General features: G+C 42.4%; 1 protein-coding gene across 1 annotated transcript in view; it reads right to left on the reverse strand.

Moving 5' to 3' along the window:
- The window catches only part of rreb1a (ras responsive element binding protein 1a), a 61,797-nt gene extending 42,557 nt beyond the window's left edge, over window positions 1-19,240 (reverse strand). Inside the window, exon 1 of the mRNA XM_069667086.1 lies at window positions 19,001-19,240. Coding sequence (XP_069523187.1) covers window positions 19,001-19,040 — 40 coding nt within the window. The 5' untranslated portion in view covers window positions 19,041-19,240. The remainder of the gene's footprint in view (window positions 1-19,000) is intronic.
- Window positions 19,241-22,917: the final 3,677 nt, after the last annotated feature.

A 22,917-nucleotide genomic window follows, 5' to 3' on the forward strand; every position in this document is an offset into this window, starting at 1 on the left:
TTTCGCTCCATCTCTCTCTGTATGCAAAATAAACCCTCACAGCTCTTTCATCACCTGAAATACAGGACGACTGTGTGTGTGTGTGTATGTGTGTATGTGTGTGTGTGTGTGTGCGTTGAATGAGTCCAAAGCTCAAACCGGCTTTGGCGTGTAGGAGCATGCTGTGGGGCCTCAAGGCGACACACACACACACACACACACACACACACACACACACACACACACACACACACACACACTAAACTGTTGTGAGACTTAATGGCCAAAGTGTGTTTTCACTTTAAATCAATGACAAGATAAAAATCTGACACACATTAACAGTGTGTTGAATCAATAAATAAAGAGAGAATCACTGTTTATCTCTTCACACACACACAGAGAGAGAGAGAGAGAGAGAGAGAGAGAGAGAGAGAGAGAGAGAGAGGCAGAGAGAGGCAGAGAGAGGATTTACTGGAAGGACAAGTCAAAGGGAAAAATGGAGCGAAGAGAGAGGAAAGAAAAAAGGAGGAAAAAGAGGTTGAACCTATGTGAGAGGAGAGAAGGATGGAGAAAAAAAGACAAGAAAGAGAAAAAAGATGGAGAGAAAGTGCCGTAGGGATAGAAGAAGAAACAGCTTTAAAGTTTAGGAGAGAGGCCAAAAGATCAGAATCTGTGACGCAGAAACAGATATTTCCTTATCCTTGTCAAAACCTTGCGCCTACATTACCCACAATGCAACTCAACTGCCAGAAGTTCTGCTAGACATCTAGTAGCGCCTAACGTAGCCTGATGATAAGAAGCGGCCTACTGAGGTCATTTCACTCCAACTTGTTCTGCTTAGCTGCAACTGACACTGACTCAAGTGACATTACATGAGGCACGTCTCATACAAGGAGCACTTCCTAAAATCTGTCAACATGAGATGAGCACGGGGAGAGATCAAAAATATGAAACACAAAGTGAGAGAAAGATGGAGAGAGAGAGAAACTCCCCCTCGTTTCACCATAATGGCCGTCTTTGTGTGTCAGAAGAAAACAGCCTTCATGTGGACACACACACACACACACACACACACACACACACACACACAGACCGAACATGTTCTCTCTCTCCTCCCTCTTCTCCATCACTCCTTTAATAACTTTTCCTTCTTTCCTCCATCCTCTTTCCTCTCCTAAACTCCTTCATCACTCCTTTTTTTAAGTTCCTTCTTGCTACTCCTGCTCCTTTCTTTTCTCCTTCCTCTCCTCCTTGTTCTTCCTTTAGTTTTTAGTTTCTATCCTATTCCCTCTCTCCTTCTCTTTCTCTCTCTCTCTCGCTCTCTGAGACAGACCGAAGTACAAGGCCAAACATTCGGCCAATCAGAGCCCTCGCTGCCTGTAACCCTCCCATCCCTCATCGGACAGCTGCGTGCGTGTGTGTGTGTGTGTGTGTGTGTGTGTGTGTGTGTGTGCGTGTGCGTGTGCGTGTGTGTTAGCAATTTAAACAGCTGTTGTTGCCGGGGAGACCAACTTTTTCCAGTTTAGACCAGTTTAACTTCACCTGACATCACAAAACTTTACTTCATTTCAGCCTCCTTTACTTACTCCCTCTCTCCCCCCCTTGTCTCCTTCATTGCTTCCTCTATCCCTATCTTTGTCTCCTTTCCTTCCCTTGTCTTCATTTCTTGTCTCCTTTTTCCCCTCCTCTCTGGTCTCCTCTTCTTCCTTCCTTCCTCTCTCTCTCTCTCCCTTTCTTGTCTACTTTCCTTTCCTCCTCTTTCTCCTTCACTTAACTCCTCTTTCTCCCTCTCTTGTCTCCTTTACTTAACTCCTCTTTCTCCCTCTCTTGTCTCCTTTCCTTTTCTCCTCTCCATGTCCTATTGCTGTCTCCTTTCCTTCCATCTCCTCTCTCCCACACTTATTTCCTCTCCTTCTTTCAACTCTCTCTCCCTTTCTTGTCTCCTTTCCTTCCCTTGGTCTTATTCCCTTTCTTCAGTCACTCCCTTGCTTTGGCTCTTTTTCTTCCTCACTCTTTTATTTCCTTTCCTTCATCCCTCTCTCCTTCTCTCTTTTAATTTCCCCCTCTCTCTTCTGCTTTGTCTCCTTTCCTTCTCTATTTAATTTCCTTCCTCCATTAGTTCTTCCCTTTCTCTGCCCCTTCCCTTCGTCTCCTTTCCTCACTTCCCTTCCTCTCCTTTCTTTCCTCTCTCTTTTTACAGTTAATTTCCTTTCCTCCCTCCCTCTTCCCTTTAACTTGAACTTCCCTTCTTCCTTTCTTCTTGCCTTGTATCTTCCCTTTCCTTCCTCCCTCTCCCCATCCCTTTATCTCCTGTACTTCTGTCCTCTTTCCTTGTCCTGTATCCCTCCTTTCCTTTCTCTCTTTAGGAAGGTTGACTTTTTGAATCCCCCTCAAGGCCTCACACACACACACACACACACACACACACACACACACACACACACACACACACACAGAAACTAACTGTGTGTTCTTGATGCAAACACAAAATGGCGTCTGATGAGTTTCCCTCCCGCCAGAAAACTTTTTTACAGCATCTTTTACACACAGAGAGCAAAGTGCTGCTCAAGATAGAGCAGTTAATGTGTTACAGATGACACACACACACACACACACACACACACACACACACACACACACAGGGATAAACTCTGACAAAGTCCAACTCTTAAGGCGCCACTGATCTCTTTTATCCTCCATCACCGGGCCTGTCTGTGCTTATCTGCGCCGCAGAGATGCTGAAACAACACCGTTGTATCCCCTTCACTTCCTGTCTGGAGAGGAAGCAGGAAGCAGCAGGGGGCTCTGCAGTGAGCGAGATCCATTCTTCTGTTTCAGCCTCCCTCTCTCCACCATCTCTCCTTCCCTTTAGAGGTGATGAGGATGTAAGTTTGAGCCTCACAATTATTTGCTTTCAGGCTTCTGGGAGCTTTTATTTTGAAAGGTTGATAGGGCTCCCATTAGGATGAAAATGAGGAAACTGCAGAACTGTAGAGTTAAATGTATTGTCTTAAAGGGACAGTACCTGTTTTTATCAGCAACAATGGAGGGACAGTTACTCTAAGAACTACATTACCCAGAATCCCCTGGTGCTCTGAACGCCTTAAATCTGTACTGACTGGATCCACAACATTAAAGTTTCATAAGAGGCCAAAGTCCAGCTGGTTAAAGCCATGAGAGACTGCACCTCCTCAACGACAAACTGTAGGGAGAAGAGGAGGAGGAGGAAGACGAATTGGAGGAGAAGAAAACAGATGGAAACAGAGAAAGATGAGAGAGAGGAGAAAGAAAAGGAGACAGGAGGAGTAGGAAGAGAGAATTGAGGAGAAAGATGAAGAGGAGAAAGACGAGGGGTTTTATAGAAGAAACGGGAAGAAAAAGGGAGACAGAAGGATGCAAAGGAGAAAAAGCAAGGAAATGAGGAGGAGAAGAGAGAGAAGGAGAAGGAGAAGGAGGAGAAAGAATAGGAGACAGGAGGAGGAGTTGAGATTGAGGACAAGAAAAAGAGAGAAGAAGGACAACAAGGGGAATAAGGAAAACTAGACCTCTAAAGAAGAAGGTAAGGAGTAAAGGAGAAAGGGTAGGAGGAGGAGGAGGAGAAAGAGAAAAAGGAGGAGAAGGAAGAGGAAGAGGAAAGAGGAGGTAGAGGAGGAGAGGAAGAAGACAGAGAAAAGAAGGAGAAAGAAGATGCCACAAAGAAGAAAGAAAAAAACCTGTCTCCGTCCTGTGTGTGTGTGTGTGTGTGTGTGTGTGTCTGTGTGTGTGTGTGTGTGTGTGTGCAGGGCGTGGTGCTGAGGAGGACCAGGTTTCAGTTGAGTGAAAAGACTCAGAGCCTCTTTGTGTCTCTGCCTCCGGGGCGACACACACACACACACACACACACACACACACACACACACACACACACCTTTGTGTGTTTATGCATAGGTGTGTGTGTGTGTGTGCGTGTGTGTGTCCCACCCCAGCACTTTCCCATGGGAGGGTTTATTGTATTTTTGACTAAAAGTTGAATGGGGTTTGGTGGGCACACCTACTGCTGCAAACCCCCCAATACACACACCTGAGACCACACCCACCAAACACACGCACACACACACACACACACACACACACACACACACACACAGACAGACACACCAACCAGTGCTTACAACAGTTAGGTTTTTAATGAAATCCTGTTAAGAGCTGCATTAATTAATCAATTAAGGAATTCATTGATCGACAGGAAATTAATTAGCATTTTTTACACTCAGTTATTTTAGACAAAAATGTGACTATTTTTTTGTTAGGGTTAGGGTTATTGTTTTTCTTTTGTCATAAATGTCTTTAAGTAATAATTACTTAATAAAGACGAGGACAAAGATAAAACACCAAAGAAGAAGAACGACATCAACACACACAGATAAAGTGATGAAGAGTCGGCGTGTGATCAGCTGAGATGAATGTAGTCGTCATGTCCTCCAGTATCTCGCTGTGTTTGGACGTTTTGTCTGCACACTGAGGACAGAGACGCTCTGAACCTTCACACACTGAACAAACACTCTTTAATATAACAAAATAAAAGCACTTCCTGTCTCCTGACACGTTCATCATTCTGTCCTCCAGATGCACGTAGACACTCCCTGCAGGGCCCTATGTAGGCCAGAATTAGTCATTGTTAAGTACGGATGCTCATACTTCAGCTTTCTACAGAACACTGAAACTACTGACAGAAAATGACAAACATGTTTGACTTGTTGCTTCTCCTCGTTTTATCTTTATACTTTTGGGCTATTTGTCATGTATGACCTCGATCACCTCTCCCTCGTCCGAGGAGGTCAATAAACACGAGACTCATTTTAACGGTGTGTTTTTCAACAAAGTTTAGAACAAAAATGTGTGTGTGGTGATGTTACGTGTGTGAGATGTGGGGAGATGATGTCACCATGCTTCACAGCATCTCGTACGGGTGTGTGTGTGTGTGTGTGTGTGTCATCGTGATGCTGCTGCTGCGTGTGTGTGTGTGTGTAAGGGCAGGGAACATTTACAGAACCTGTGATTAGTGTGTGTGTGTGTGTGTGTGTGTGTGTGTCCATCATACACACAAACACACACCTCGTCATCGAAAAACTGCGTCTTTACATGCAACAAAAGTGTGTGTGTGTGTGTCTGCAAGTGTAATCCCTTAAATCCTACAATGGTGTAACAACCTTCTGTCCGTGTGTGTGTGTGTGTGTGTGTGTGTGTGTGTGTGTGTGTGTGTGTCATCACTGACACTCAACACAATGAGAATGATAATTAGTCAACAGCATGTCTGGGAGTAGACACACACACACACACACACACACACACACTGTACTCACTTGGGATTTCAGAATAAAAGCCTCTGCTCTAAGGATTGAACGATACAGGATGTCGTAGCAATTTAACTTGTCTATTCTTTATGCAGAAACTTTATGATTCATAACGACCTTATTTTACATATTATGACTTATAAAACATGTTTTTGTTTTTAAATTAAAAGAATGTCCAACAAAACAAATGTGCTTCCTGTCTGTGATGCTTTAAATATATAAATGTTTATAACTAAATGTAAGATAAAATGATTCCAGCACATTTTAGTGCCATTTTTAAGCCTATTTCTCAGATACATCCCAATTACTGTGTCTAGGATAACCGCAACATTAAACATTAAACGTATATAATTTATATAGGAAATTAAAAGATTAAAAACAGGAGCATCAACAGAGGAAGTGGCGGTAATTCTAGTTGATATCAAGTCTTAAAAGACGTTTTGTTTCACTTTCTTTATCACCAATATTACAATACAGGAACGTGTAAGAGGTCAAAGGTCATATGGCAGTGTTATCCTGAAACTGTGACACAGAAGGGAAGTGTGACTCCGCCAGCAGAGAGATAGAGAAGTGATGATGAAGAGGAAGAGGACAGACGAAGGAGGTCACATGACGTATAAGAATGCAACATCAGAAAACAGCATCAGGTGGATCTTTTAAATATTCTGTTTACGGCCGAGTATCAAAACTGTTTTCATACCGTAAGGGAGGAAGGGAGGAGGAGAGGAGGCAAGAAGAAGAGGCAAAGGAAAAAAGAGAGAGGAGTGAACTAGGAAAGTTGAGGAGAGGAAACTAGGAAAGGAGGGAAAGAATACAGGAGAGGAGAGGAATCAAGAAGAGGCCACTAGGAAGGAAAGGAAACAAGAAAATAAGGGGAAAGGAGAGGAAAGAAATTGAAGAAAGAAGAGGAGACAAGGAGAGGAGAGGAAACAAGAAGAGGTCACTAGGAAGGCAAGGAAACAAGAAAATGAGGGGAAAGGAGGGGAAAGGAGAGGAAAGAAATTGAGGAAAGATGAGGAGACAAGGAGAGGAGAGGAAACAAGGAGGTGAGTGAAAAGTAGCGGAAACACGTTAAGGAGAAGAGAGGACACACTGAGAGGAGGCATAGGAAACAGAGAGGGAAGAGGAAACAAGGATGGGAGGAAAAGGAAACAAGGAGAGTAGAAAAAACAAAGAGGCGAGAGGGAAGGAGATGAACAAGGTTGAGGAGGAGAGGAGGCCAAGGAGACAAGGAGAGGAGAAGACACAAGAGGAGATGAGACAAGATGGGGAGAGGAAACAAGGAGACAAGTGGCAACTGTCCTCCAAACTCTCCTCCCGCCCCCCTCCCCTCCTGGTGCTAAAACCAGACCCCACCCATCCCCTCTCCTCCCTGTCACATGCACGCACGCACGCACGCACGCATGCACACACGCACGCACTCAGGTAAACATGTAAGTATCGGGGCTGTGGTGGTCCTGGCAACAGGGTGTGTCCAAACAATGGTACCTTTTCAGAGGAGGGAGGGGCTGTGTGTGTGTGTGTGTGTGTGTGTGTGTGTGTGTGTGTGTGCGCGCGTGCGTGTGTGTGTGTGTGTCTCAGATTACAGCCCTACTAACAGTCAGATTAATGGGGATTATGCAGGCTGGGTCTGTTTGCTCCATTCACATGCTGCTGTTGCTGCTCCGTCAGGCTACTTAATCACTGAACTCACAACACACACACACACACATACACACACACACACACACACACACAAATTAGCTTTTAAACAACTACAGCAACATGTTTAAACAAATATTATAACTTAAAAATACTAAATACTTCACAATAATCGCTGAAAACCACCAAAAAACACGCATGTTTTTTCATATTCACAATTGGCTGGATGGATGCACCTGTTTTGAGGGAGGCTGAAGATGCTAATAAGGTTGCTAATAAAGATGCTAACCCCTGTCTCTCTATGCAACCATAACAATCCAGTAAAAATAGACCAAAACAGACAGAAAGTGACCGTTCTTATAAAGTTGACATATTTAAAATGTTGTTCTGTTTATCGACAGTCTTAACCACAAAGATTTACACTTTATTATCACAAAAAATGGCTTAAAATGCAAAAATTCACTTATAGATTATTAGCAATATTGTTGTAAATCTACTGAACTAAAAGTAGCAAAATGCAAACTGTCTGATTATGAAAATAGACTCAGTCAACCGGAAGTGGAGTTTTCATCACCAAAACACACAAAATGTGGTGAATCTGTGCTGTGATTGTGGTTAAAACTAGATCTACCTTTGTTGACTTAAGTGTCATAAAGTGCACTGCTATTTGCATGCTCACTCCCCCTCTCTCTCTCGCGCGCGCTCGTTTGCTCTCCAGTCTTCGGCAGCAGCCAGCTGACAAACTGTTTAGTCAGCAGGAAAGCCGAGTGGGGGAGGAGGAGGGCGAGCGAGCAAGACACAGACAGAGAGGGAGAGAGAGAGTCCCTTCAGAGCCTCCATGCTTTAAGAGGAGTGGGATAAACCACTCTGCTGCTGCAGGAGGGGAGCAGGAAGGTTCCACTGTTCTCAGAGTAGAGGGGTTGGACCAAACATGTTCTCAGGACCTGTTGAGCCACAAACACCTGAGACTGAACTGCTTTAACTGAACACACAACCAGATGGTACTGTCACGTTTCCACCAAAATGCAGAACTTCTCATGGACGTTAAAGGTTCCATCACCTTGCTTACAGAGCGGTCCACATGGAACTACCAAGACTGACCAAGTATGTCCAAAGATGACTCAAAAAAGCTTATTTCATGCTACCAGTCATCGTCCAATCAGAAATGTTCAGCCTTACAAGCCCCTCTCCTAAATTTCCCGTACTTTTGGAAAGTACTGCCCCGCAAGGAAGAACTTTTTAGGAGGTACAACGACAATATTCCCTCGCTGATGATGACCACGTTTTAGGCTCAAAAGCTCCAGAACAAGCCAGAAAGTAAACCTTGAGTGGAGACTGACTCATCAATAACTTTTCCACTGACTGATACAACATTCATCCAGACTTTTATGTTGAAGAGATCAAACAGGAAGTGCTTCCTGGTTTTGTGCAGCAAAAGTTTACAGAGCTCAGACTTTGGAAACACAGGCTGAAAGTGTTTTTCTGAGTGTTCCACTGCATGGAAACTACATGAGTACAGTTTGTGCCTGTTGTGTGTTTTATTTTGAAAAACCAGCAGGAAGTAATCATGGTTGAACTGCATGAAAATGTTAGGAGATCATCTTTTTTTTCTTGCTTTATCAAAACTCCTCAAAGCCTGTTTGGGCTGATGAAGAGGGTGATGAAGGAGGAGAAGGAGGAGAAGAAGAAGAAAAAGGCAGGAGGGAGGAGAAGAAGAGGAGGGAGAAGAAAAAGAAGAGGAAAGAAGGAGGAGGAATGAAGGAGAAATGTTTCACAGTCATATGTAGGCCAGACCTGTTGTATGGGATGCCAGCAGCTCTGAGTGTGTGTGTGTGTGTGTGTGTGTGTGTGTGTGTGTGTGTGTGAGAGGGTGGGTGTGGTGAGACTGTCTTGCTGATAAGCAGCTTGTGGAGCTAACTACCACCGCATGGGAGTGTGTGTGTCTGTGTGTGTTTGTGTGTCTGTGTGTCTGATACTCAGGGCCACCTTCACCCTGTTTGCAGCCTGCAGCAAATAAAGCCGTATTTACAGCGAGTCCAAAGTCCGAGCGGCTCGGCTGTGAAAGAATGTCACAGCGGATGGAGGGAGGAGGAGGAGGTGGGGGAGGAAAGAGAGGGCATCTTAGAGGGGGAGGAGCTGAGGAGATGAAAGGTGACATGGGGAGGAGGAGGAGGAGGATGCTACCAGAAGCTTATCTTGGAGTTCGTTTATGATTTAATGTGTTAAAGACCAACCTGCTGCTGGTTGTATATTAAAGGAACAGTTCCACATTTTAGTGGACACTTTCTGGTGTTGTTTGTTTCACCAGTACAAATAATGCTTTAAATGTTAGCCGAATTATTCGTAGAGGTCTCCTTTTCACTGAAACACAAACACCCTGTGATTAAAACTACGAGAAACACTCGATAAAGTAGTTTCATGTTAAAAAAAGTGTGTTTTTAGATGCGTTTTGGTGGATAGAAGACATCAGGAGAGGCTAGAATTAGCTCAGCATGTTTCTAGGTAAGGATACATTCAGTGTTCATCGTTAACAAGGTTAACAGAGGCCGAATTACACACAGAAGTCCTTCTAAACAAAACAAACTCAGTTGGTGATGAAAAATCAATACAAACACTCCAAACAGCAGTCTCATGTCAGAAGTCTGTGTTTTCTCTATGCGTTTGGCAACACAGGATGCCCAACACAGGATGCCCGGGAAGGAGGCCGAAACTGAAGCTTGCACATTAACCTTAGCGTGTTTCTCTAATAACTTAGGATATCTGAGGATTATAATCCTTTAACCTGGTCAAAGATAAAGTTCAAAACTACCAAAATCTACAAAGAGTTGTTGATGTAGCTCTAAAGGACATCCTGCGCTTAAAGACAAATCTTCTTGGGGAACGTTAGACACGAAGCCTGATGAATCTTTAGCAAGCAAACTTTCTGAGGGTGTCATTATCTCCAATGTCCATTGCCAGTAAACATCTGTAAAACTGCTTAAAAGCCACATAACACAGAGACTCTTTCTGTAGAACTTGCCTGAGAATTGTCACGTTTTTAAGTTTTCTTCAATATAAAGGTTATCCAGTGAGCGTGTTCTGTACATCTTTGGGTCAGCTGCAACCAGGAACTGCTAACAGATAATTCGGCATATTTTTAATGGTTCCAGTTCAAATAAATGTTAACAAGTATGGGCCAAAAGAAACAGGGCTCAAGCTGTAGCCCGGCGCTAACTTATTACTCAATTGCACAACATTGTACTTTCTGTTTACATCTCCCAAAAATAACAGGTTCGAAATGAGTCTATAATTAAAAAACTTTTTTTGTAGTGCAATTTCATCTTAGCAGCCTGAAAAGCCTGGAAACAGCTTATAAGCTAACATCTAGAATAATCTTCAGTAGCTAGCTAGCTTCACTTGCTAGCTTCAATATTTGTACTGAAAGAAGGTGATTTATGATTGAAGCACATTATTAAGTCTTCATATATTTATTAAAACTATCAAACATCTTGTTAATCAAAAGTTAATTAATTTGTTTGTTAACCTGAAATGCGCCTAACTTGCCAAGCTAGCAGGGACAGTGCTAGCTTGGCAAGTTAGCGTTGACCAAATTTCACAAAATCCAACTCCCACCACCACTTAAGATAATTTATTAACCTGTTTCATCTTGTTTGAGAGCCAGGCTAGCTCTTTCCCCTCGTGTCCAGCCTTAATGCTAAGCTAAGCTAACCAGCTGCTGGTTTTAGCTTGAGAGTGGTATTGATATTCTCATCTTTGCCAGTGAGTGATAACTTTTCAGAGAAAGAAGGAGGAAGAGGAGATGAAGGAGGGGATGGAGGAGGTGGTGGTGGTGGGGGCTAACAGGAAGTGAAGCAGCCTCTCATCAGGAGGAGGAGATGGAGGAAGTGCAGAAACAATAGCTTCTCTCTCTCTCAGTGTGTCGCTGGTCCATGTGAAACCTTTATTATCAGAGAGACAGAGTTACGTAAGTGTCAGAGATGTTGTTCATCCTCTGTTGCTGAACTTCCAGGAAAATTTCAACAACTCAGAAAAAAACCAAAAACACTACAGTCGACATTTGAGGAAAAAGTCAGTCAGCATGTCGAGGGAAGAGTTTGAACCTGGTGCAGAAAAGATGCTCAACGCACTTACACTTGTAAAGTTATCTGTGAATATTAGCATGTGTGGTAAGAAATGTACCTTGTTTCTTGTAGAAAATAAATCCCAATAATTGAAAGCATTACAATCCCCCGAAAAATCGTATCGCTCCAAACAGGCAGCGCTATAAAAATGCACAAACTCACAAGTCAGGACAAGGCCGGAGAAGAAGAGAACTACAAATGAAACACAGTTTCTGCTGATTCTGGCTGTTAAAGCATACAGAGATTATTTTCATCATGTGTACTTTTATTTATTTATTTGGCTACAAAATTAACTCATTAACTCTGCAACTGAAGACAGTTTTTATTATTGATTATTTTTATTTATTTACTTATTGATCATCATTAAGTTTACGGTCACAGAAGTGTTCGAAAATCAGAAAGTATTCCGGTTTAAAGGTTTCCTTGTTTTCTGTTAAGGGTTAAATTGATTACAAATGGAGACAAACAGTCTCCTTTATATTCCAGCTGACCGCAGCGATGTGAATTTAGAAGATTGTAATATTTACTCACTCTAACTTTAGCGTATCCACTGCTATATAAAGACACTGGTGGTCTGTGTGTGTGTGTGTGTGTGTGTGTGTGTGTGTGTGTGTGTGTCCTACTTTAGCGCTATTCATCCCTCGTCTCAAATTACTCTCATCCTCGTCTGTCTCTCTGAGGACTCTGTGTTCACGGCTGAACTCCCACGACAGAATCCATCACCTTACAGGCTGTAACTGTTTAAAATGTTGTTGAAAACTCTCTTAAGTTTCTCTTTGTTCAGATTTTTAACACAAACACCAAAAAACGTCTGTAAATCTTCAGTCTGACAAAAATAAAAACACTAAAAACATCATAATCGATCCAGCAAATGTCTGACTTTCATTATCAGCCACAAACAGCTGCCGGATGTGAAGCTATGTCCACCTGTGACTCACCTGAACATCCTCAGTCTCAGCGAACACCTGAAGAAATCATCTAAAACACTGACTCACTTCATTCTGCAACAACCAGGAACATTTTCAACACTTCACCTCCTCAGAAAAAACTCATCAGAAGTTTACTGTAAAGAACATTTAAGACTTTCTCTCCCTAATTAATCCTCAACTTCTAACTATGACTCAAGTGAGGCCTGAAAGCTTCTTTCTAACCGATCCTGAGTATATATAGTACAGTGAGAAAAAACTAAAGAAGTCAAATACGGCTCTTGAATTGAAGACAATATTGAAGTAGCAGCTCTTTTACTGGGTTATCAGATCACCCTGGCTCCTCAGGTCTCTCTCTGAATACGAGGGGGGGGGATGGGAAGATGATGATGAGCCATTTGGTCCAGCCTTAGGTGTAACAGTTTGACTGCCACCCCTCCCCCACCCTTCATCCTCCTCCTCCTCCACACCTCTCCGTCTACATCCTCACTGTCACAGACATCCCCCGCCCTGATCAGGAACAACCGCCCCGATGACTCGCTGATGTTTCACACCTTCGATACGTCCGACTGAAGAACGACTGCTGTTGCCAGTGCTTCCATTAAAGACTCGTCATTATTTCTGGAGTTATTCAATCTATGAAGTGTTAGAAATAAATGTAAAAAATGACTAATTCAGTTTGAAAACTCCCAAAGAAAAGTTTACTGTCGCATAAGACCACAAAAAAGTTGAAGTCATGTTTTATTCTTTTGCACGTTTCAAGGTTAAAGTTTCTGTACTTATAAAGTCTCATTAATGTGCATCCAAACGCTAGGCTAACTGCCAAAAACGTCCACCTTCAAAAAGTCATATTTAATGCATAACATTCTCCATTCAGAGCTTTTACAGTCAAGTTTTAGTGCTTACAAAAGTCAGCTTTAAAAAATCTTTCAGGAACGCAAAAAGTTACGTTATAAAAAAGTTACATTTTAATGTTAAAAGTTATGTTTAAATGCTGAAGTCAAGCTGTGATGCAAAATAAAAGTCACGTTTCCATGCTTCAAAAACCAAAAGCATTAAGAAGCATCACATTTAAATGCTCCATGTTGAGCTCATTTATTCTACTGTAAATATAGATGCAGACGTTTATAATATTGATCATCTGAAATCATCTCATCTCCTCGTAACTTTTCCTTCAAACAAGATGCCGACACGCAAAGTGATGGAACATTAACAGATCACAGGTTGTGTTTCTGAACACAGCTTTTACACCAAACTCCCTCTTTCAACCCGTCTCCTCCTCCTCTCCACACCTTTCTGAACTGCATGTTAACCCCTCCTCCTCCTCCTGGCCGGTCGGGGGATGGAACATAATCTTATCTAAAATAGGCGGGTCTATAATTAGAGGCTGGTACAGAGAGAGGGAGAGGAGGAGAGAAAGGAGAGAGGAGGAAACATCAGCCCCTCTGATGTCGCCCTGAAACTCCTCAGCAGCCTCCATCAGAGCTCAAACAGGCCGACATGTCGCGGTGAGGTAATCCAGCGAGGACTCTGATTGGCTCTGACAAAACCACAAGACCCGGCCAAGAAAGTGTGAGCAGCAACCTGTTCACTTTCTAATCATCCACACGAGCTCCTCCTCAGTTATTCTGCAGACTGCCTGGTGTGAACAGTCGCACGGCTGCAGCATCGCTGACTTCAGGTTTATTTAGAAGAAGTCACATGATGTCAAAGAGAACAAGAGGGGAGGAACCGGACAGAAACAAAGATCCCACAGAGCCGCAAAATTCAGACAAGAGAGAAAAGTCGGATTTTTTAAAATCCGGACAAAGAATAAAATCTTTGCTTATAACACAACTTCACTACTTCCATCAGTAATTGTGCTTTTTGACATAAACGTTTAGCTTAGGCTGTACTGATCCTAGGGATATGAATATTTTGAAAATAGTCCAGGAAATGACATCACAACAAGTAAATATAACAATGTATGCACCGGCACATAAAGGGTTAAAAACCCCTTTAAAGCTCACAGCAGTAAAGAGGGTCGTTCATCGTCAGGTATTGTCTGAAGTCGTCTGTTAACCACTCGACTATTAGAGCTCGTCATGTGACTGAAACGGTGGGAATCAATAGAGAGGGTGTGTGTGTGTGTGTGTGTGTGTGTGTGATAAATGGAGGTTAATGTGTAGACAACAACAGTCTCACAGGGAGGATGAGAGCTTTTAATTAGCTGCTTCTCTTCAGTCCCTGTGGACACAAACGTCCCACTGAAACCCCCATTAACCCACTCATTCATTCATACTGGACACACACGCACACACACACATGCACACACACGCACACACACGCTGTCCTCACATTAATTACACTAAAACTGATACAATGATTTTAATTCACCAAATATTTTTCTTTAACTTTATATTAAATAATAAATAGTAAAAACTACAAACAACCCTTTTTATATATTTAGGTTTAAACTTTTTAAAAATGATTTACATTTTATCTTATTGGCTTTAATCTGTTAATTATATTTTACATCTTATTTGCAAGTAAAATAATTTCCTTATTTGCCCAGTAAATCATATTTCAAAGCAATCTCTGAGCTCCATTTTGATTTCTTGTTCACATAAAAATCTAAATGTAACATTTAAATATCCTGAAATGATGGTGTTGTGGACACACTTCATGTAATTGTACATAAGAAGACAGAATTCTATACTGTCCTTAACTTACATGTAAGGGATAATGTACAGCGAGCAGGTGGTTGGACCCCGACGGGCTGAGTAGGACCACGCCGCTGGATACCTAGCAACGGTCTGTTCTTCATAGCAACGGTATATTATTGAGAATTAGCAGACCTCGGAATGTTGTGATCCACCAATCAGAATCAGGTATTTAACAGGGCATGTTAATAACTGCTGCTAACTCAATAACAGAAGATGTGAGTGCATTAAAATATGAGCTCAAAGAATAAAGACGAGAATCAAACGACCTCATTAAAAAGATCTGATAAAGTCTGTTAACTTCCCACCTTTTATCACCTGTGCAGAAGTTAAAAACAAGCATCCCTCCCTCCTCCGTCATGCTGCATCATGCCTTTACATGACTGTTACTGCAGGCTGTATGTGCGTGCGTGCGTGTGTGTGTGTGTGTGTGGCTTCAGTTCCCACAAAAAGCACTCACAATGGAGGATGCCCCATCACACAAGACACTCTTTGTGTGTGAGTATCTGTGTGTGTGTGTGTGTGTGTGTGTGTGTGTGTGTGAGCGGGACACATCATCGGCTACATCATCAGCCGTCAGCATTTTAAAATGTCCAACACCACAGAAGAAGAAGAAGAAGAAGAAGAAGAAGAAGAAGAAGCTTCTTTGACACAACACTAGTTACTTTTTTTTTTTACACACACACACACACACACACAGAAACACACATGCCGCATCCCTCCTGTTACCAAACAAAGACAGAAAAGCCTTGTTAGCACCTAAGCTAACGGAGGAATCCATCAATCATCCACTTTGATGTTTTGATTAATACCCTCCCTCTCTCTCCTTCTTGTGCATGTCCATTTTAAAGGGCTGCTTCTCCTCCAGGAGACAAGGAGTAGAAGAGTCGAGGAGTGGAAGGACGAGTTAAAATTTCCCCCTCAGCAAAAAGTGCCGATCCGTGAGAGATTGAGAGAGAGAGAGAGATCTGCGCCTGTCGCCGAGGGCCCAGCTCGGCCTCAGTGTTGAATTTCGTAATGGAATGCTAACTGCTCATCCGGATCTCTCCTCCTTCTCCACCTCCTCCTGTTCCTCCTCTTATTGCAGGAAGAGGAGAGGACCAAAGACTGCAGGAATATATGGTTTATCATCAAGAAAGCTTCCACTTCTTTCTCAAACATCTAAAATGCTCTAACAGGTTGCAAAACAACACAAACCGAAGGACAAAATCCATCAAAATTACTTTAAAAGTGATGACAATGCACTTAACTATACACCATAAACTCAAGACCAAGCAGTAAAGGTGCTACAAAAGTTACTTCATGCATACAGCAAGGATACTAGAGTCATAGTACTTTAAGGTTAAAGTTAAATACCTGCTGGTTGATGCTAAGTGCTATAGAAGTTAAAGATGATGAAATAAACCTCTACGTAGAGCTACAAACACACAAAACACTCCAGGATGCAGGTAGAGTAAAGTCAAAATAAAGTTGCAGTTAGACAAAATAAATGTAGGTAGCACAGTAGCAGTTGAGGTTATCGTAAAGTGCTTTAATGTCACAATTACCAAGAGATGGTTGGATCTATCTGAGGTGTCCGACATGTTTAGCTTTTGCTAGCATCTTTAATAATCCAAATTTAGCCAACACTGTTCTCATCACTGGTCCCACTAACTTCAATTAAATATTCAGCCCTTTTAGCATCACCATCAATTTACTGTTTTAATACTTCAATCAAATCAAAGCTTCTCTGTTCAACTAGCTAATATTCATTAGAAACATTAGCTAGCTTAAAAGTGTTTGCCTGTTAGCATCATTGCTTGACAGTAGGAAATGTTAGGAAAGCTCACTCCTCCTTTTCTGATGCTCAATCCAGAGCCGCCTTTGAGCTAAATGCTCTTTGATTTAAATTAAAAATAAACTTGAACCCTTTAATTGTCTTTATTCTCATCTAGCATCTTAAAACGCAGCAGGTCTTGTAGGTTATATTTGTTGTTACTAGCTCTGCTTTCAAATATATGTAGGTGATGCAGGGTTTTCATATACAGAAGTTATTGTTAACAAACACTGTGTTTAATTGTTTTATTAGGCCCCAAATGTAAATAAATACTATTGAAATGCAAAATTAGCTACTGCTCACATTTAAGTGCCCCGAATGCACTACATACGGAGACTGTAGGGCTAAAGGTGCACTAAAAAGTTACTATAAACTCAATATTCATCACACTAAAAGTATAAAATGTGCAAAAGCGAAGTTTACTTTCGTGTTTAGAAGTAAAGTTAAAGTTCCACAGCATGAGGTGGAGAAAGGTAGAGAGCCATAGGGCGAGCACAGGGAGAGAGAGAGAGAGAGAGAGAGAGAGAGGGAGAGAGAGAGAGAAAATCCCTAGCAACCATTATCTAACCAGTTCAACCCTGAGACACAGAACTCATCATCCTCTCACACAGCCAAACCAAACCCGTCCATCAATCATTCACCCGCACACCTGATAACAAAGTCTCTCTCACTCAGTAAAAGTACATTTTTATAATTAACAGCATCCTCCGCCGTGTACCAACACGGAAAAAAACCCCGACGACGAGGCCAACGGCTAAATTAGCCGCTAAAAAGTTGATAAAGTCGACGGTTTGAGGTCGAACACAGCTTCGAGTTTATGAATAAGCAACGAGCTAACGTTTAAAATGGAAGTTAAAGCGGTGGATGATGTCGAAAGAGAGAAAAGAGAGACTAAGGAGGTGGGGGGAGGAAGGAGGAGGAGGTGGTGGATGCAACAGGCGTCACGTCGATGCTGCTGCTGTTGCTGCTGCTGCGGGGCTGCGCGTAACCGGAGACGGGGAGAAAAGTCTCCGAAACGCGGCGAAAAGTCGCCAAACATCCACAGAAAGTGAGAGACACCGAGCGGCTCGGCGGGGCTGGACGCATCGCTGCCGTGTCGGTGCACTTTCTTAATGAACAGGGGTCGGTTTCTGGCTAAATATGTCTGGGCAAGGTCACGGCAGCGGCGTCGAGCTAGCTGCTGTTAGCTAGAATGCTACCGGATGACGACCGATTCTGCCTTCAAAGTAAAACCTGACATCAGAGAGCAGTTACCAATTTTAGCAGTGTTATTAAACTAAGTCAACACTGTTGTTAAGGTCCTTGTCGACTTTGGTTTGCTTGTTATAAAGCAATACATTTACTAATATTACTGAGTAGGAATATAATCCTGTTTAGGGTGACTTTGTATCATTTATCCACTAAATGGGCTTTAACAATAGACAATGTGTACCCAAGAGACATTCCAGAACAAACACTCAAACACTCACTCAGACAGGACAATAAAGAGAAATGAGAAACCATCATAGAAACATCTCACAGAACTCAACTAGATCAGTGGGAATTATTGATGGGACAACAATATTTACTTTTACTGACAAAACTTCATGATGATAAAAACATTTGTCGAGGTCTGCAAACAAACTGGTTTCCTTGCGTCTAACATGATCCGTAGGCCAGAGCATCTCTTCAGTTCAACTGCACCTCACTGAAGTGCTGTTTGACACATATTTTGCCTATTCTGCCAAAGTAGTGACTTTAAATACTTCAATTAATGGTGTAGCTCTAATTTCTGAAATCTTACACCATCAGGTAAAATCTACATCAGTTAAGAGCAGGATAAAGCACCTATAACGTCACACAATCCACCACATCAGCATCACCTTCTGTTAATAAACCACTGAGTAACTTAAATTTAAGTTCATATTTCACCCTGCCCATCTTTATGCTAATCAACAGGTGGTTTTACTTTTAAAGCAACACCGGAAGCGGCCCTGCTAGCTGCTGCTAGCTTGTCGCGGGTGTCTGATAGCTTTACACATGGCCACTAGCAGCGAGGCTCCGACCAAAGTGCACCCGAGATATGGATGCTCGACTCCGGCGGCGAGCAGACTTTGAACCCCCTCCTGCCACCCTCCCCGCGGGGCAAAACCACCACATAACAGCCCCAAACGTGCACGCGGGGGATAAAGTTGCACCAAAAGTCGATAAAACAAGTTGTTTGTGATAATTAGCTGAAGTAGGGTGAATGAGGAAGAGACCTGGGGTTGAATTCCACCGCTTGGATGCGCATCAAACTAGGAAGCAACACGGAGAGGAGAGAAAAAACTATTATCCCTCCCTCGCCGTCTCCACATCTCAGCTTAAACTTTATCAAAACAGCTTCAACAAGTCAGAACTTTGCCCCAAAACCGACAAACATGTCAAACATCGACCACACAGCGCACACACAGCCAGAAAAGCACCAAAATACAGCGATGGAGGAGGAAAAACGCAGACTTACGCTTGACTTTGTTGGGGTTGGGCTGCTTGCGCCGAGACATCGTGGCGAGGATGATGATGGTGGTGGTGGTGGGGGCGATGATGATGATGATGAACGGCGGGGATGGTGGATGAAAAAGGGGATGAAGAAAAAAAAAAGAAGGGAGAGAGAGGCTGCAAACTTGCTCCGGAGAGGAGAGGAATCAAAATGGCGTTTCCGAAGGGATGTGCAAACTTGGACAAACTTTACTCCGGCTTCTCCTCCTCCTCCTCCTCCCCTCCCTCCTCCACCTCCTCCTCCTCTTCTGCTTCTCTTCCTCTCTCCTCTCCCGGAGGAAAAAAAAGAATAACTCGAGGACAGAAGTCGTCGAGAGGAAAATGTTGTTGAATTTTAGTTGTGTTTAGTTTTAATTCCTCTCCGGGCTCCAAACTCTGCCCTCTCTCTCTCAGCGTGTCTCGGTGTCTCTCTCCCTCTAAACCTGATAAGTAAAGCTCATCACGTGTTGTCTCTCCAGTCTCCAAGGGGACGTGGCCACCAAGCATCTCTGTCTTTACGCACACTCAGATGCACGTTACTGGATTACTTCTGCGCCTGTCTTCCCGGTAACGAGCCTGCAGCCGTGATGGAGGAGGAAATAATCACATTTTCTTCACATTAAAACAGTTAAATCATCACCTTTAATGTATCTGTCACAACTTTGTGCAACAAATATCTGAATTGATTTGACCTCTTCGACACTCAGAACGAAACTTTCCGCATGTTTAAGCCTCGCTTCAAAGTAAAATATCACTTTAAAGTTGATTCATCCACAACTTTAAGTGGACTCCATCACTCCTCTCCACTGAAGTTACTCGCTTTTCTTAAATGTCGTTTAATTATTTAACAAAAACGCGCTTTGAACGTTTTCTTTTATCGATGACGTTGAGTTTAAGGTACGAACAGATAAGAAACCATCAGCGCTGTTTGGCTTCCCTGCTCGCGGCCACACTGTGGAGGCAGCTACTGCAGCTATCGCGAGATTTGAAACAAGTAGACGCGGGTAAAGAGTGAGATATCGCGAGTTTTAGAGTGAAGAGAGGATGCCAAACGTCAGCCTTGGGGGGTTGGAAGAAACTGCTTCTGTTTCCAGGGAGGTGAGGTGAGTTAGTAATGTTTAAATTCTTTAAAATCACGAGGCCACGAGACGTTTTAAAGTTTGTCAAGAAGAAACAAGTCGTTACATTCACATAAAACGTAATTCATCAAGACCACACCTGACGTGTTTCCTGCATCTACCTGTAAGTAAAACAGTTCTTTAGTAAAACGTGCTTTTCGAGGTAAAGGAAGTCCTTTGTAAGATAGTTTGAATCTGTCTACTAGTTTCAAACTGCGGAGAGGTCATCACATCTTTCAAAGTAAAGTAAAGCTTTATTTGTAACATGAGTACGGAGAGCACTTCTTCGGCGACATTTAGAAGAACTTGTAGGCCTATTGAAGATAAATATGTGATTACTCCAAAGTGAAACACTTCGTCCATTTGTATTTAAGGTTCCACAAATTAGCAGCCCGATGAAATTCTTAACATCATTAGTTGTGGTAGTTTAGTTATTTAGTTATCTTTAACCTTTAAAAGTAAAATCCAAATTAAAGTTATTCCATCTTAAATCTTAAAAAATAAAGTCAAAAGTAAAGGCACTCCACTTTTAACCTTCATAATAAAGTCAAACGTAAATTAATTCCACCTTAAAAGTTAAAAACAAAGACAAAAGTCATTCTACCTTCAAACCTTCAAAATAAAGTTCAAACTTAAAGTAAAAAAAAGTAAAGTCAAAGTGAAGTAATTCCTCGTGGATCTGCTCTCTCACCTGACATGCACATGTTCTGTATATCTAAAATCATTGTCATGAAACGTTAAATCCTCGCTCCTCAAATCATCTGGTGAGAAAATGAAGCTAAAATATTTTACACTTTAGAAGAAAGTTCTTCTTTATCTTTTCAGACATTAAAACAATTTAAGAAACAAGACAAAGACAAACTAATGTAAAAACAACTTTAACTTGAACACTTGTGGATCAGCAGCTTCCTCCCGTGTGCAGGCGAGGAGCAGAGATGAAGAAGAGGAGTGTGGACATGAATAACTCCTCCTCCTCCTCCTCCTCCTGCAGCAGGAGCAGCTCTCTGCTCTCAGGTCGGACTCCTGACACTGAAGCTGCAGACTAAATTTAAACCTCCTGGACCCTCATTGTTAAATTTAGTGCGAGAGCGGCTCGACTCCTCGCTCGCTGCATGTGGAGCTCCTCTCCCACATTCCTGACAGCCCTCCTCCATCTCCAGATACAGACCCCTCCTCCTCCCATCATCCCCTGCTGGAGCGAGGAGCACACAGGCATCTCTCCTCCCATCACACCCCTCCTCCTCCCCTGCGGGCGGCTGCAGCAGAGCAGGAAGAGCCTCCCTGTCTGTCTCGGGCTGGTTGGGCCTGTTGCTGATGAAGGAGAGAGAGGGAGGAGGGGCTGATGGGAGGACTGGGTGTTACCAGGACTTTGGTTAGCGGCTAAATGACTTCAAACAGCGCACTCAGTTTGGTTCAGGAGGCTCTGCACCTCCTTCAGCCTGCTCTAAGGAGGAGATTGAGACGGAAAGGCTCAAAGAATCTGAAGCAATCTGGCAATAGCATTTTCTTCAGGATAAATAAAGATCTAGTTTATCTTAAAACAAAAAGGAGACAAAAATAAAAGAAGCAAAGATCTGATTAAAAAACGAGCTAAAGTGAAACTTCGGGTGCAGAAGAAGTTATAAAACAGTTTCCGTTTCATTTACAGTGAAGATGGAAATCAGGCAAATGCTTTAGTGTTAAGTTTGGAGGTGGAGTTAGGAGGGGATTAGCCTAGCTTAGCATAAAGACTGGAGGAAAAGCTTTGGGCTGAGATATTAACGACACACAAAGCAAAATAAAACCGGAAAAAGACACTGTAAGATATTACAAAGTTCTTGGTTACCTTGTAGTGAAAATAGATTTTAGTCAGGAGTAAGGAGGTGACTAGCCTAGCTTAGCATAAAGACTGGAAGCAGAGGGAAACAGCTATCCTGGCTCTTAGTAAAGTTGAAAAATATGACCCACAAATAAACGTATATTTTCTTCCCGAAAGTGACGCCTCGTCCTGCCCCACTGTGCTGTGATTGGCTAGTAATACTGTGCTGTGATTGGCTCAGAGAACCAATAGGACAAACATAGGACTTTTAGCCAGGAGATTACTTTCATGAAATTTTAACCCTAACCTGAATCTTTCTCTGAACCCGACCGAGTATTTGGTCGGTTTAAGGCACAAACACTTGTTGGTTCAGGTACAGCAACAGTTCCTGATTATTGACTCGACAGAAAGAACTTCCTGGTAGAAAGAAAGGAAACTAAAAAAGACGAAAGGTTTGTTACATCATTTGAATTTTGCACTGTTTCCAGACTTTGGTGCAACTTCTACTAAAGGTAACAGGGCGGACACTGCGGGCCCTGCTGTAACCCCTCACATCTGTGTTTTTATGCTTCCGAAAATAAGTAAAAAAGACATCACATGATTTTGACTGATGTTTTTATCACCAAATCTAAGTGTGTTTCTTTGTTATGAGTCTCCAAACATCATGAATCTGTCCACCAGCTGCATTAAGCCTCAGTAGAACCCCGGTTTAAACAAAGCCAGCTAACGCTATATTATGAAACATATATTCATTCATTCAAACCTTTATGTAAACCTCGAACGTCATTGAGGGTTCCCTCATTTGCGATACAGAAAACGACAGAATGAAAATAGTAATAATTTATGATGTGTTAAAATATATGATCAAAATCTTCTTTATTTAATGTGTGCAAATGTTAGAGGAGCTTTGAGCTGAAAGCTAACATTAACATGCTAACATTATCAGAGTGAAAAATCATAAGCGTCTGTTTAACAGTTAGAAGTTAT

The sequence above is a fragment of the Semicossyphus pulcher genome, unplaced genomic scaffold (assembly GCF_022749685.1).
Source record: "Semicossyphus pulcher isolate SPU_LCO1_2020_fin unplaced genomic scaffold, fSemPul1.0.p SCAF_18, whole genome shotgun sequence".
Taxonomy (NCBI): Eukaryota; Metazoa; Chordata; class Actinopteri; order Labriformes; family Labridae; genus Semicossyphus; species Semicossyphus pulcher.